Below are 16,209 nucleotides of genomic sequence, written 5' to 3'. Positions count from 1 at the left end.
CATGTTTGAGTTAATTAGGTTGAGCAAAGATTATTACTTTTCTAGATAAAAAAACATTCATTTTTTACACTGCCTACTGCACACTCAAACTTATTTTTAAATTGGAATTTATATTATTCTTAATAATCCTTAAATCTTTGTACCTTTTTTTAAGATCATTTAGTAATTAATCTTAGCTTTTAAATCTTATCTCTTTTTTATTGTAAATCTGCATCCTTTATTTTGCTTTCATATTTTATTGCTCTGTAAAGCACTTTGAATTGTCCAGTTATATAAAATGTGTTACACAAATAAAGTTGCCTTGCCTAAACTCCTGGCTTTCTTTGGTTTCTTTAGGTCCCCAAGCATCACACATTAGCCCTTTATAATCGTTTGTACTGTAAAACTTAATAGCTGTGTTCTATTTATAGTAACTCTTTCAAGGTAGACAAAGTAGAAAACCATAATAACACAAAATAATACTGTTATCAAATTGGGATTGAACATGTTTGAGTCACGTCTTTTTTTTCCCGTTATTTAAGCTATTTCAAAAGAATCGCTGCTCATAAAGAATTAAGTGCCCACTTGAATGAAACTCTTTTTGAATACAAGTCTTTACAGTGTGTAGCCATTCAAGTTAAAAGTCCATCTCTGTGTCTTTTCTCCCTTACATTGTCTATAATGAAGGGATTAGCGAAAACTCTCGGTACAAGCCATTATCTTTCAGACAATAGATTTTTTGAAAGAAAGTTTTGTCGAGGCTTCATTAGCAATGGCCTCCCTCTGTGGTCTGAATGCAGGACACATTTGGAGCAATTACTTGACCAGAAAACAACTGTCAGTCATTCTTAAAGGGGAAGGATTCCAATTAATAAACCTCTTAAACCCCTTTGGTTTTACTACCATTCCCCGCAAGCTTTGTTGTCTCGTGTGGTTAAGAAAAGTTTTGTCAGGAGAGAAAGACATTACATGTGCTTGCTGCACAGGACTCCAACGGTAAGTCCTTTGCTCACTTGTGTGCAGGGGATTTCGAGGATTTAGCTGGGAGTAACAAGTGCCTACAGGAGATGTTGTTAGTGTCACTCGTCTGCTTATGGACTACAGAGACAACATGCATGTAGCGTAGCCTGTGGTAGGAATCTGGAAGAAGGTAAGATTACTTAATGTGCTTCCTTATTGTGAGTTATATCTACTGATGCATCAGTTTCCATAATGCTCATCTTTAATCAAGACAAATTATGTCAAAGTGCAACTTGCTTTTTTGGTGCCTCTTAAGACATTTTCAAATGTCTATGGGTAGATCTTTAAACAATTTAGCTGCATACCTTTGCAAAAAATGCAAAATTAAAAACTGATGGGAATCAGACTTTGTGTTTGAATTTGTTTGCTTTGCACATCTGTGTATGATCTTGATTACCCATCATAATGGAAATCACACTAGCACGGCATAACTTGGTGTCATGCTTTTGTGGTAGAAAAAGGATGATATTCATACTCATTATCCTCCAAACTACGGAACGAGTTGCCTCTACACGTTAGGTTGGCCCTTACATTACCCGTTTTGCCTGTTTTTAAATCCTGTCTTAAAATGCTCTTTTTTTTGGCTTTTAACTCACTTTGAGTGTTGCCTTTCTTCATTATTATCTTTTTGTGTTTTAATATGGCCTTTGTGTTTGTATTGCTTTTTTTTTTGCATATTCTATTATTATCATTATTATTTATTTTCTATCATCTGTGCTTTCCTGCGTTGTTTTTATAGTTTTTGCTATTTTTTGTTACGGCCAACTGTTGTTTTTAAATGTGCTTTATGAATAACTTTGAACTGGATTATTTAATCCTTTGAAACCTGGACTGACATCACTTTTCTTATACCGCATTAGGACGCTTTTTACAAGTATCTAAATCACTGAACTCTCAGCAAGTTTGATTCCTTTCAAATCATGAACTTGGCAAGAACAATGCTGGAAATTGAAAGAAACTATTTTTTTTAAAGCTAGTGAAATATTTCTAGAGAACTATATTTAAATATATCATGGTTATATATTTCAGTTTTTTTTAATAGAATTAGTATAATTTCTAAGCAGTTTAACTACTGTTTTTTGTATTTTTTTGGGGGGGGGTTGTGTTCTTTTTCAGGGAATTTTCTTGAAATTTTTAATAATTTCTTGCTAATTTCTGGGTTATTTCTTAAGTTGCTCATTGCCCTTTTCCTATGTTTTTAAGTCAAGCCAGTTTGCCCAGGTTTCAAAGTAATTAAGTAATTTTTCTTTAAAAATTAAAACACATTGAAATGACTAATTTCCACTCGAACATGTAACAGTCTATAAAGATTATTAACAATCCATGAAATTACTTAATAATTCTATGTGCACATCTTTGCTGTATTTGTTATGTCTTATTTCTTTTCTCTTATTTGTTTGCAGACAAAGATGTGAGTTTGTCCTGCTTTTGTGAAAACAATACATTCAGCCTCACAGAACTGATCATTGAAGGATACAACCCTCACGCTTCACATAAATCTGCTCCATCTCACGTGAAGCAGAACAACATCTCTGTGCAACAACTGCTCTGCCTCGTCTGACTTGGTAGCATTTTGTTTGTTTGTTTTCTCTGACAAAGAAGAGAGAAAGTGTCTCAAAAAGGCTCGGATGCATTTGTCAATGGATACCCTGGGAATAGTGGACGATAGTTGCTTGGACAACTATGACATGGCAAAAGGTGCTGGGTCCGGCGGTGCAGGCAGGGTCCATAGTATTGATGTCATACTGGGATTCACAAAAGACCAGGACCCTTTACTCCACTCAGTAGGAGATGATGACAGCCAAAAAGCAAACGGAGAAAACCCACAGCACCCTGAGAAGCAGGTCTCATCGGACACCTATGGGCACCTTCCAGAAATGGGTGACAGCTCCCAACATTCGTCCTACCATGGTGAGTACTTTCAGAAAAGAGGCATGAAAACTCTCTTCAGGATCACAATAAGTTCAGGGGATTTTGTCTTCAACTGTACAACAAGCGGAGGTGGAGGTGTACTAAGTTTGAGTCTCTATGTCCGGTTTAATACGCCCACACAGTTTTCCAAAAATATTGCACCAGAGTCCTTACTTAAAAAGTCTAATGTTAACTTTTAGCAGCCACTCTCATAACAAGTTATTTGGTTGTCTGAAATGATGGTGATGTAAAGTATGTCAATAAATATTGCACTTTAGCCCCTAATTTGCAAAATGACCAGCAATGGCAGCAGTTTTGGTGGATGGAAGACGGAGAGGCATAGCAGTTCATTGATTAAGTCCTGAATTTATATTTGTATTTTATTTATGAGGGTAAAACCAGTAGTTTCTAGGAACGGGAGAAAATCAATGCAGCATAGAATCTGATATGTTGTGATAGAGATGCACCATATTATCAGCATGTCATCGTTATAAGCAGATTTTGGCTTTAAAAATGAAATATTGGTATCAGCCAACATGCTGATTTCTGTTGACATCACAAACCAACAACATACACACACACATATATTAGCTAATATTTTAAGGCTATATTGCGATTACATACGTAAACAAATGTTTACGACTAAAATAAAAAATATTGCATGAACCGCAGTTAAAATAATGTTAAATTAAGTACAATACAGTTAAACAAAGTTGCAACTGTGAAATATAGTTGAATGCACTATTGTTATATAGTTATATTTAGTCAAATACGGTTATAAGGAAGTTAAATAAAATATTTTTATAATGAAAATTTAAAAAGCATTGCTATAATAAATAAATCAAAGCTGGACCCATCGTGCCTTTATTTTGAAGGGCCTGGCTCGTCTCAGGCTGGAAGTGTCAATGTTTTTGCTGTAGACTGAAGTTGTGATAGCTTTAGCAAACAGTTAACAGATACCACGGTGTCTTTAATCGTGACATTTCAATCATTGTGAGCAGGCAACGTTCTCTACTTATTACAAATGTTTACAAGTTTCATTGGTGCCCCGTGGTCAAAAAATGTGATTAAATAGTCACAATCTGAGCTCTGCAAACACAAACACATGCTTCACCATGCTGCTCACACTACGACCACTACCACTCATGAAGTTAGACTGTTACTGCAGAGCTGTTTGACTTGATGATTTATTCAATGTAAGCTGGAAACAAATTAACAGCTCTGATTCATTTATTAATAGTGTTTGCAAATTACAGTAGTGCTCCATGGTCACAAAATGTGACTAAATAGTCACAGTCCGGAGCTCTAAAAAAGCCCTGCACTGCGTGTCTGTGTCTGGTAGAGGCAGAGACCCGTGGGAGACAGCAAGAAGAACCAAAAAGCCTATGGCTTAAAACATCAAGTATATTCGATATATCGCCCACATGTAATACATACAATATGAAAAAGTGAACATGTAGAAAACATCAACCCTAAGTGTAAGTATTTTTCTTAACTTGTAAAATGAAAGAATATTACATACAGTAAGAAGATTGTGTTTCATGTCTCCATCTGCTGGTGGGCCATCACAATAAGATTATGCATAATATGATGTTAATTTTACTACAGAAGAGACTTAAGGATCACTAAAATTAGGTGGGGATAAACATGGACATATTGATAATGGTAACAGTTATCGGCCAAATGAGTTGTTATATAATAGCATATCGACAAAAGATCCAATATTGTGCATTGCTATTTTGCTCGGCAATATATTGTTGTTCGACAGAGACTAAGTACAGATTTTTCTATTACATAAATTATTAATATTGCAAATACAAATCAAATTTTTGGTAGGCTATTAGAAAAACAGAATTGCTTTTTAAGTCCACTATATAAAATTTGCTGCAATAAAAAATATTCAAGGGAGATGAACAGGCTGAGAACTTTTTCTTATTGGATAAAAACAGATGTTAGCAAAGTTTTTCCCTAATTTGCACATTAAAAAAAATGTAATAAACCGCAATATATGTTCTTGCAATTCTAAGTATATTGCAATATATTTACAATCGTTATAATATTATATCATGATAATATTAATATTACCAATATTACCCGAATATTACCATTGGGAGGAGGGCCTCTGGTGGTTCCCACCCCTGGCAGTTTCAGCAACTGGACTTTAACATTTGCATTACAAAAACAGACAACGGCCAGCCAAAGATAGGTGAAATAAAAACAAATGGCTCTTACTGCCCTAGATAACGTCAGCTTGGCACATTGAGTGTCCTAACTATGCTGCTGAATTCCGATTTTCTCCTAAACGCAGCCTTACTTTGCTTCAAAATTACTCAAAACTTACTTAAAATATCCAACAATATTACAGACAACATTTCTGCTTTTGTGGTCGTTGTGGACGATATAGCCCTAAAATAATATCACAATTTCTCAGGGTATTTTTGCAATAATGATATTTCATTATTAATTTCACAAACATTCAAACAAACAAAAAAGGCTGAGTTATTTTCCTCCACCTGGACCTGTATGCTCTGCCATGTTTGGTCCACTTGTCCCTGTAAGTTGTGTCACTTGGTGCAGACTAACATTATTATCAAGTCTGAATATGAGCATATGAAGTTTTCTTATAAAAATTGAAGTTTTCCTTCTGGGATATAATTTTAAGTTTCACTATATGTTATCACACTGCTCAGCTCATTGCAACACATTTAAAAATCACAATAATATTGTACTGTGATTTAAGTATTGTAATTATATATCTTGAGGCCTCTGGTAATTCCCACCCCTAATGCATAATTGTTGGTGCTCCTCCATTGGTCAGACCTGCTTTTGTTGCTCAGCCATTGACTTTTGTGGCTACTGTACTGTTCACTTAGGTTGCAGCCATGTCAATATACCACAAATATTTTCAGCTGTTAAGCATAAACAGCAATTGTATAATCTATATTCAGAAAAGCTTAATTACATCCCTAATACTGTACAAAGAATTTTTCTCTTTGCAAAAATCTGTAGTTTTCAGGTAACATTCAGGCACGGCCACTGAAAGATAATATGAGTTGCAATTGCTTATGGATGTGCACTCTAAACATTATGTTTATTTTTTTAGGTTTTTGTAAGCACTGTTAACAGCTCTATATCTTTGTATTGCCAGTGGGTGAACAGATTTATCAACAGACTGTCTTGGTTGCTTGTAACAGTCTGTAGAATAGACTTATTTCTATATAAAGGACTAAAATCCAAAGGATGTGACACTTCTGCAAGCTCTGCAGAACCTTTCCTCTCTTCAACTCCCCTATGGCACCAACAGTGTGCAACGGTAGCTAACTTCAGCTAGAAAAGTCTGCACCTACCACTCCTGCTGTGTTTCTGTTATATATTCTGTTTTGCAACAGCTACTTGAGGATAGACCTTCAATTAGTGGCTGTAGCAACTCGAATTCAGCCAGTGCAATACCCAGTGCTGGGGTCCAATCCTGGACTGCCCTGACTCCTTGCCAGATCAGCAAACCTCCTGTTTGTTGCTGCCATCATACAGGTTAGAGCCGGCCTGCTGTGACCTCCTGCACTGGGATTTGCACTGTGTGAATCTGAGTTACTGCACTAACTGAAGTTAGTGGCTGCAAAAGGTGGAACTAATGATTGCTTTCTACCAGCCAGGAGGAATGCAAGTCAGATGCATCTAAATTCACTAGTTAACCTAACCTAAGCTAAGAATAGCCAGCTACACTGCATAGATCTGCCATACATTGTAATAAGTTCTGTGGGTAACACTAGCCTGGAAACTTTCATTTTTTGTTCTAAAATACATCAGCGAATACCCCAATTGTGAATTTTGAAGCTTCTATGTGTCTAAAACAAGGTGGTTGTGAACAAATGGCTCAATGGTACTACAGAACATCATCATGGCAAACATGGCTTTACAGCATTGTTGTGGCAGGTATTAAAAAGTCATGCGAACATTGTGTAGATTGTTTATAGCCCAACTTTATACTTGTAGTGATTGCCATTTAGGCTTCAAAAATCAGAATCACAAAAGTAGTGTTAATTTGTGAAGATTATCTTGCTAATATATAATAATAATAATAAGTAATAATATATATAATAATATAATATTAATACAGAGCTTATTTTCTGAAATAATCCAAAATCTAATGAAAAAATCCTATAGGCTTTTTGACAAGGGAACCTCAGCTGGCACTAACTTCCACATCAGGCTACAGAAAATGTTATCCTTGGAGCAATCCATTGGTTGCTTCGTAACAAACTGATAAAGCAATTTGTAATAACGGCAAGATGGTTAGTATCATGAAGCCAGGGATGTAAATAAAATACAATAACCTTACAGATAATAGAAATATTCTAAATATGATTGGAATATTTCAAGCTTTCTATCAACATGATGCAGTCAATCACATTCAGTATTGTGTATGTCATAACACTGTTTTGGTCAATGCCTTGGTGCTCGCTCATGCCTACACAGTGCAAGCACTAATAGGATGTTGAGTGCAGTTCATTTAAGGGCCTTAGGGGCTATTGGTGCCATTAATAACAAGGACTTTCTTGAAGTTACATGCAAAACCTTTCAGTTGTGAATAAAGCAACATTGCATTGGATAACTTCCAGCAGGTTAAATAGGTTCATACAATTTAAAGGGTCATGTCTATTACTGGATTTAATAGGATTTTTTTTAGGATACAAGTGGTTTTAAAACAAAAGTAAAAGAATATTTAATTATGTACCAAATAATATACCTAATTACAGGTAGGTTTAGCCAATTTACATAAGTTAGTAATGGCTGATAATGGGTTAATATCACTGGCCTCTTAATGATAAAAATTTAAACTTTTTTTTTCATTCAGCAGAAAAACATATTGCCAGTAACTTTTGATGGGTATTAAAAACCTCATCTCACTTATTCCTTATTCATCGGGTACTCTTTAAAACAATCAAGTGTGAAGATTTCGTGAACAACCTTGAAGACAAAGCGTTTGCTGCCTGGCATCAATCAGTGATCTGTTGGCCATATTGCCTTAAACGATTTGGTATGATTAACGAGCTTTGGTGCATCGCACACACGGCTCAATTGCTTAAAATCCATTTCTCGGAAGACACAATCTGGACTATGACTGTTTACTTGGCTTGTGCAGAAGCCATCTAAAGTCCCTTGTTAGATTAGAGGAGGCGGGGACTTGCAGGTTTAACTGGTAGCATCTGTTACTATGGGATTAGTGCGAGGGAAGAGTTCAGTGAAAGACGTGATGTCATTCGGACTTGCCAAACCCCTGGTGTTTGCAAGCCCTCAAGTGTATAAAGGGCATCAGTCATTAAGCTGTTTTATCATGTGGAGATGAGTTAAGATTTCACTTTTTGACCACGCTGCCTGGTTTAAAATGTTACATTTATTTTGAAATGATCAACAGGCACACATAAGTAGAGGTGCTTTCATTTGATGACACATTTTTGTCTTACAACTAGACATAAGAAAAGGTGTCAAAACGTTTTAACTATCTAGTCTGAATGAATACAGTACCAACCAAGTTGTCATTGGAAAACAAAAATAAGCTTTGAGGTAAAAACTCCAAAAGATTCACTTAGATGTAATTATTTCTGACTTATTTTGGACTTAGTTATGGGTATGGCGTAAATGTACAGTTCTCCAAGATCTTTAATTCCCCTTTTATCTCCACCTTGCTTTATCCTTATGTCCTTGACTTCACTCAGCCAAATAAGATTTGTCTAAATGGTCTGTTGCCAAACTTAAACTGTTTACTGACTTGATACCAGTTGTGAACCAGTTTGTTTAAAGTGTTATATTAACCCACTGAAACCTAAGCAAGTTGGTGTAACTATTGGTGCGCTAATTGGTGCAATTTTGTTCAAAAACTTGAAAAAAAGCAAATGTTCAACAAATTGCAAGAAATTAGAAGATTTAGAAAATTAGATTCTTTTAAGTGTCTAATGTTACAGAATTATTGTAATGTAAGCTTTTTTCAAATCAAGCCAATTTGCTCAGCTTTTAAAGGGTTAATTCTGATAATTAATTCTGGTATTAATTGACACACATTTTCTTGCATCTCACAAATATGTTTCCTGTTCTTTATTCAAGAATCGGACCTTTTCTCTAGCGACAAGTGTGATGAAGAAATGAGCAACCTGCAGAAGGAAGCGGACGTTGCTGAGGGGTCTCCAGAGGCCAATACAGAGGAGGAGCACACTAAAAAAAAACACAGAAGAAACCGCACCACCTTCACCACCTATCAGCTTCATGAGCTGGAGCGAGCCTTCGAGAAGTCCCACTACCCAGACGTCTACAGCCGGGAAGAGTTGGCGATGAAGGTTAACTTGCCTGAGGTTCGAGTTCAGGTAAGGATGTTATGACATCCTTATGGTGTACTATGAAGTTGTTACAGGGCTGTTGCTTCAATTTATTGCTTATTAGGCCTAAAATGTGAACAATTTATAGGTCAATACAGCTAAATTTATTCAGCATTTTATCTTAATTTTTTCGCAATACTTTTGTGGCAACCTCCAAGGCTTAAAAATAAAACTCCAAAACAGAATAAAATCCCATAGACCCCCATGTTAAAATGTCCAACTTCACAGCAGAAACAAACATGTTTACAGCCTGGCTCAAAAAGCAGGTTTAGTCTCTATAGCAAATTTCAACATCCATGACAACTGTACAGGGCATTCTTTTTTTTCATAAGTCAGCCATTAACATTTTCTTAAGGCCCAAAGTTATACGTATTTAAGGCTGTATGCAAGGCGTCACCACCGTCTGTCAATCAGATCTATCCCTTGCTTCTCCACAGCTTCACCCTCTCATACAAATATGGTCACATCCGGCTCCAAAAAACATAAACAAACGTGACGTTCATTGTTATTACAGTCTATGTTTTGCACTCAGCAGCCAAAAAGAGATGGCCCATTTTTGATACGAATAAAGTTTAATGTAGCACAATCAAAAACCACTTCTCAGTTAACTTGAAAGTTTCCAACTTCTGCACTACCTGGGTGTCGTATCAGAAGGAACATAGCACAGTCGGTGCTGATTCTGTATTTCTCTGGGGCATAATTTTGCCCAGGTCTCAGTGGCTCACTGCACCATCTCAAGGCTCAATGACAAGGATTGCCAGATCGCCCGTGAAAAGTAAATGTAGCCCAGTTGGGAAAGTGGTAAAAAAAAACATCTCACATTGCCCATAGCTATTGATGGAAGTAGCTAATGAGTGAGCCATCTGGCTTCCTTCTCATCTCTGGTGAGAGTTGCACGTGTGCAGTACCGACTGGGCACTAGTGAAAATAAGATTACATAAATAAACATGATAATTAACTTTAGGGGCAAGTAAAAACTGACTCAGGGCAAGGAGATTACTGACCCACTTGCTCAGGCGAGTAGGAAAAAAAACACTTAAAAGTCCAGGTAGTACAAAAACTGTATCTTTCCAAATATATTCTAAAGGTTAGAAAATACTTGTTGAAAATATGAAAATACTGGAAACTGTGTAGATCTGTGAGTATGTCCCATTTATGATTATTATAACTACTATGTTTGTTATTATGTCATGTTAGGGAGAGAATTACCATTTTTACTAAAAGCCCCTTCAGGTTTCTTAACCTCTCTTGCACAATTTTTGCTATGTTTGTTATTATCTACTTGTTTTTATCACATCTTGTGCGCTAATAAATTCAAATTTGTCTAGGTGTGGTTCCAGAACCGGAGGGCCAAGTGGAGACGACAAGAAAAGATGGACACCAGCACCATGAAGCTGCACGACTCCCCCATGCTATCCTTCAACCGTCCTCCTATGCCTCCTAGCGTGGGGCCAGTGGCCAACCCGATGCCCCTCGATCCCTGGCTGACCTCGCCCATCTCCAGTGCCACGCCCATGCACACAATCCCAGGCTTCATGGGCTCGCCGCAGGGCCTGCAGCCTGCCTATCCAAGCCACAGCTTCCTCAACACCCCGCCTGGCATGGTCCAGGGGATGCAGCCAATGGGCCCTCCACCATACCAGTGCCCACCCAGCTTCAACGATAAATACCCGATGGAGGACGACAGGAGTTCCAGCATCGCCGCACTCAGGATGAAAGCCAAAGAGCACATTCAGTCGATGGATAAAACCTGGCAGCATATGTGATCTGATGAATTTTGAGCTGCTCACGTGAATGTTTACAAACTGCTTTGCCACTGTTTGTTTCATGTATCCGTGACGAGGACACATGGCACCAAAGGAGTCAGACTTTTTTTTTCCCACTGACACTTATAATTGAAAATGAACTTCTTGTGATTTTTTTTTTTTTTTAATTCACTTTAAAAATGTTTAAGCCCCAAGAAAAGTGATCAAATCTCTGGGGCGGGGGCATTTAGTTTTTAGCTCGAAAGGTTTCTCAAAAAGAGAAAATCCTTAACATGGATGTTTTGTGTCAACATTCATTTTGTTTATTTCTGATAAACTTCAGACAGCACTGTCAGACTGCAATATAGTATATGAGAGGCTAAGTAGAGCCATGTGGTCAGCAGTAGAAATGTTTACAGTCTTAATTAAGGGGTGTCCTGTTTTTGTGAAAATATATTTTATAAAAAATATTGACTGTAGCTCTGTCTACATGTTCTTGCAACCCTGATGTCATGTCTTTATGAGGTTTAATGAACACTGTGCTGTGATTTGGGCATTTGCTCTAGGTCCTCAGAACTAGAAAGTATTAGTATAAATTGTTGAAAGATGTTTTCCTCGTATGTCTGTCTGGCTGATTTTGTCTTTTTTTTCCTGAACAGTGTTGATGCCGTCCACTATTGTCTGGTGTATTTCCAGGTTCTTTGTTAGTGGGTACAAATGTGTATTTTAAAACCACTACTCCCACTTGAAATCTGATGACGTTTTAAAGTGATATGTGTGTGTTTTATTTAAACCATTAAACTGGCCTTTTGGAGAGCACTGAGCCCTGATGGGGGGAGGTTATCGGAAGTCACAGAGCGTAATCTCGCACGGAGGCTAATTTAAACAGACAAGCATACCTCTTAACACCTAATTACTGCTTTTAAAGCGATTAACCCCGGATTCTCAGCCACAGACAGAATGCCCCCAGATGCCCCTGAAAAATCCTTTTCAAGACCTGATTAACTTCAGGCCCTCCCCTCAAACTTGATCATTTACGTTATTTCTAATTTACACAATATAGAACATATGAATGTTGCTTTTTTTGTCATGCCCTCTTAATGTTCATCTTAATGGTAAAAGATGCTCCTCATTGCGTTGTTGACAAAATAATCACTGAAGATAGGTGGATTAAGAGTGAGAAAGTTAATGGGAGCTGGCAGCCTCTCTTACCTTGGAAGTAGCACAGTTTGATTTCACTGTTGGACCACAACCAGACAGAAATTATATTAAACTGAGGAAGAGATGGGTATCGTTAAGATTTAAATGGTACTACTACTCTTAAAGATACAGCTTACCGATATGGTACTTTAACAGTTCTCATATCGGTTCTTCAGGGTTCAACACATTTTTACCAATACAATTTCACAACTTTTCATGATTATTTTACCCCATTATAATAACTTTGACTAAAGACATGTATTTCCCAGGCATTTATGAATAAGCAAACTGCTAGTGCTTGCTATCTTAGCTCGCAAATGAGACATTCCTGTCACTAACTGGCTTCATATGCCAAAAGACCAGACCAGCAAACATGGGTACTCTGCAAAACATCAAGGCCGTGACTCTTTTTTTGGGGATAGATAATTAAAGATCAAATCAAATGTCACACAGCACAGCACTAGATTTTAAATGCACCATAAATTGCAGAAATTTAGACACATTTTGAGACTTATATGAACATATTTTGAACAATATCCAAAATAGTATATATTCCAAATTTTTCCAAAACTTTCTGTTAATTCCAGAACATTTCCAGGCCTGGAAAAACAGTTGGTGAGATAAAAACTGTACATGATAACATTTATCTAACGGAAATAAACAAGAACTACATTTTCTTAATTTCTACAACACCGAAAGCAGAACCAATTACGTCTGAACTTATCATTACTACAGTCTAAAATAATTTGGCCCTGGGGCCCCTTTAATACCAGGTTTTGGTACCTGTCCCCACACTAAGGTTTGTCAGAGACATAAGCTCATGATCATATTCCTGGAGTAATATGCAGAGTAATATGGAGAGCTGGGCAGTATGGAGAAAATCAAATATCACAATACTTTTGACCAAATACCTCAATATTGATATCAAGATAATGTTGTAGGGTTGAAAATAGGTGCTTTCACAAAATATTTACACATTGACAATTTTTTTTTTTTTTTTTTACAAATAATCAGTAATGTGGACTGACTAAGTGGGTAAAGGGAAATAACAAAACAGCTAGAACAGCCTCACAAGTTCAGAAGACTGCATCACTTTACTGTAATGCAGCCATTAAAACCTGGAAAAGACAACACCTTGAACACACAAAAAATATCTCATGAGAACTTGCCATTAATTTCACCCATGCTTTCCACTATCTTGCAAAAAGACTGTAATAAGAGAGAGAGAGATCATTACCTACCTTTAGGTGACATGGAGCGCTGTGGCAATGCTTTGACTCATCCGTCAAACTGAAGTCCCCTGTGGACACCAGAATGAAGTTTGAGAAAGAGTTGTCATTTACATCACTTCAAAACATTATCTGTATATCATGGCCTTTAGAAATGGCAGCATCCACACTGTCTGTTTCACAGGTTTTGTTGTGAATATTTTTATAATCCCTGTTGACAACAGCAGACTAAAAAGCCAAAGAAATAAAAGAGAATATTTCTAATTACTAGGAAACACATTTATAAATGTGTGCTTCTGTTTGTTTGGGTTTTTTTCATCAGTTTTCATCATAACAAATATGTAGTCCTTTCAAGTTTTAGAACGTGACTTATATTTTCAACATGCAAAAATAAAGTTACAGGAGCACTGCTGTAGCAGTACTGTCATTGTGGATCTTGTTTTTCTTTCTGCACATGCATTAGTGAGCCACCAACATGACTTAGTGCCGTTAATGAGCGCCACTGTACAATAGGCCATGTAAACTGTGACAGAGCGAGCTGGCCTGATGGAGGCCTGTTGTGTTCGTCCAGGCCTGTGGAGCTTTGCCAGACTGTTAGGCAGATGAAGCTCCACTCCATCAGGCCCAACCGGGGGTGTCAGGAGGCCCCGCCTGCTAGGCTGCGGAGGCCACAAGGGCTCAAGCTCTAATTGCCCTCCGGTAGCCTGTGTAGTTCAGCTGCTCAGATTTATTTTTGGATTGAGGTTATTATTGAGGTCTATTTTGCATCTGAGTACATTGTAACAATGTGTTGGCAGGCAGAAAACATAAACTTTTTATAATGTGGACATCAACTAGACACTTCTGTCTATTGTAAAAAAGATTTGGGGGTTAGGGAGGAAATTTGTTAGATATACAGTCACTTTATGAGAGGTGTTCAGCATGATACAAAAAAAAATAGTGTGCAAAAGTAGAGGAAGAGGTGAGAATGAAAAACTTGTGTGTGCAGGGTCACGTTTATTTCATTTGATCTGATAACTAAACTGGAGCACAACTTGAGTTAGCAGAGTTGGACAGTGAGAGAAACTGTCGGGAAAAAAGTACCTTTAGACGAAGGGTAGGAAACCTGCGGCTCCGGAGTCACATGTGGGTCTTTAGTCCTGCTCCAGTGGCTCCTTACACATTTAACAAAGAAAATCACCGGGAAATTAATTCAAGTTATTTCGTTCAGCATTTTAGCGATAATTTTATCCTGTCTAGCCTCTACACTGAAGATTAAATACAATCTTTTAACATTTGGTCTACTGGAAAGTGCGTCACACATCTACGGCCTCATGCCTTTTCCTCTAAATTTTGCCAAAGCTCAATAGCGGCGGCTATATATTTCCAAATTTTAAAAAGGAGAGCCTTGAAGGAAAAAGGAGAAATTGATAGTGCATGGACAGATTTGTTTGCTTTCACTGCCAACGCTGCAGAGTGAAAGTACCAAATAATCATAAATATCCCACTGCAGAGTGGCCACCTTGTGATTAAACACATTATTGAATGCTCATTTAGCCCTAGTAGTAAATCTTATAGGCCAATTTAAACACAATAGGTTGTGTTACTTTCACAGTAAGACTCTAAGAGTTTTTGCATGTACCATGATTAAGTCTTGGTGAGGCAGATGACCCAGTTTAGAGTTAAAGCCTGTCATCTTTTAGAAGGCACCATTCAAAATATGACAAAAACATTTTTTGGCAGAGACAAGACCAGAAGACTCGGGCCTTAGTTTACGTTTGAGAACATAATAAGATAAATTATACCCATGATGACCAAATAAAGTAGGCCTCCAGCACCTCTCCACATTACAAGCAATTGCCAAGTTTTATAATTTTGCAGAACAATTCCTAAATATTCACACCATTTATATGCCTCAGCAGTTTATAATAATAACATCATTCCAAACCATGTGGATGAAAAGATGTACACTGTGCTATATTTAGTGATAACTCTCACCACACCTTTGTCGTAAAGACTTAATGTAGCAACACCCAGAATTTTCTGGAGACGCACTCAGAACTAGTGATTAATTACGCACATCATTATGTTATTTTGCTTGGTCAAGCGTGACCTTCGCTGGGGCCTGGGCTCTAGTTAACAGGCTGACTAGCGGGACGTGGTCCACGGTGGAAATAATAAGGGAAAGGAGCGGAATTAATTGGGTTTGATGAAGAACACTTTTCAAAGGGACACCATTTTCCCCTGTTGACTTAATTGGGAATCACTTCAAGGGTGGGGGGATTTTGATGGCTGGCGCCAGTTGCTCGTCCTCGTCCCAGTGTTCACTTTAGGGGGAAAAAAGGACATAATACTCAAAAAGAACTCCCTCTCTTGTGTTAAACTTATGTGTGGTCACAATAATATTTTAGTTTTGCATTCATTGTACTGACTCACATTCACTCCCCGTTACTCATCTTAATATTAATGAAAACTTCATTTTATTTCAACCTGGAACCCGTGTTTGTGTCTAAGTGAGTTAAGGCACTCACGAAAGATAGGTCCCGTTCTGAAATCTCGCTGTCTTTTCCACATGGTCGAAATCAGCAAAATACTCAGCCATGACACTAAACATCTTCTAAATAACACTAAGCTACGTTTTCTGTGGTCCAACACTACAAACTCTTCTCAGCAATCCTCTCTCCAACTCTCGCTAAGGTTACCATCGTTTTTCCTGCAAAAACTGGCATCTCGCATGACAAGACTTGTTGAGTGAGACTTGGTCACAATAACAAA

At 37.4% G+C, this 16,209-nt stretch overlaps 1 protein-coding gene across 1 annotated transcript; it reads left to right on the top strand.

The window, feature by feature from the left end:
• Positions 1-2,627: 2,627 nt before the first annotated feature.
• On the top strand, positions 2,628-11,047 carry rx2 (retinal homeobox gene 2). The gene is made up of 3 exons (XM_042498525.1): positions 2,628-2,910; positions 9,013-9,269; positions 10,610-11,047. The coding sequence occupies exons 1-3, from the start codon at positions 2,628-2,630 to the stop codon at positions 11,045-11,047; spliced, it is 978 nt and encodes a 325-aa protein (XP_042354459.1).
• The last annotated feature ends 5,162 nt before the right edge of the window (positions 11,048-16,209 follow it).

Source organism: Plectropomus leopardus, chromosome 12, assembly GCF_008729295.1.
Source record: "Plectropomus leopardus isolate mb chromosome 12, YSFRI_Pleo_2.0, whole genome shotgun sequence".
Lineage (NCBI taxonomy): Eukaryota > Metazoa > Chordata > Actinopteri > Perciformes > Serranidae > Plectropomus > Plectropomus leopardus.
This window is presented reverse-complemented; position numbering and strand designations above follow the sequence as displayed.

Bases quoted from the DNA above. Each gene is read 5' to 3' on its own strand.
- rx2 (XM_042498525.1), top strand. From the start codon at position 2,628: ATGCATTTGTCAATGGATACCCTGGGAATAGTGGACGATAGTTGCTTG. The intron at 2,911-9,012 runs GTGAGTACTTTC...TCTTTATTCAAG, and splicing joins CCAACATTCGTCCTACCATG to AATCGGACCTTTTCTCTAGC. The intron at 9,270-10,609 runs GTAAGGATGTTA...AAATTTGTCTAG, and splicing joins TGCCTGAGGTTCGAGTTCAG to GTGTGGTTCCAGAACCGGAG.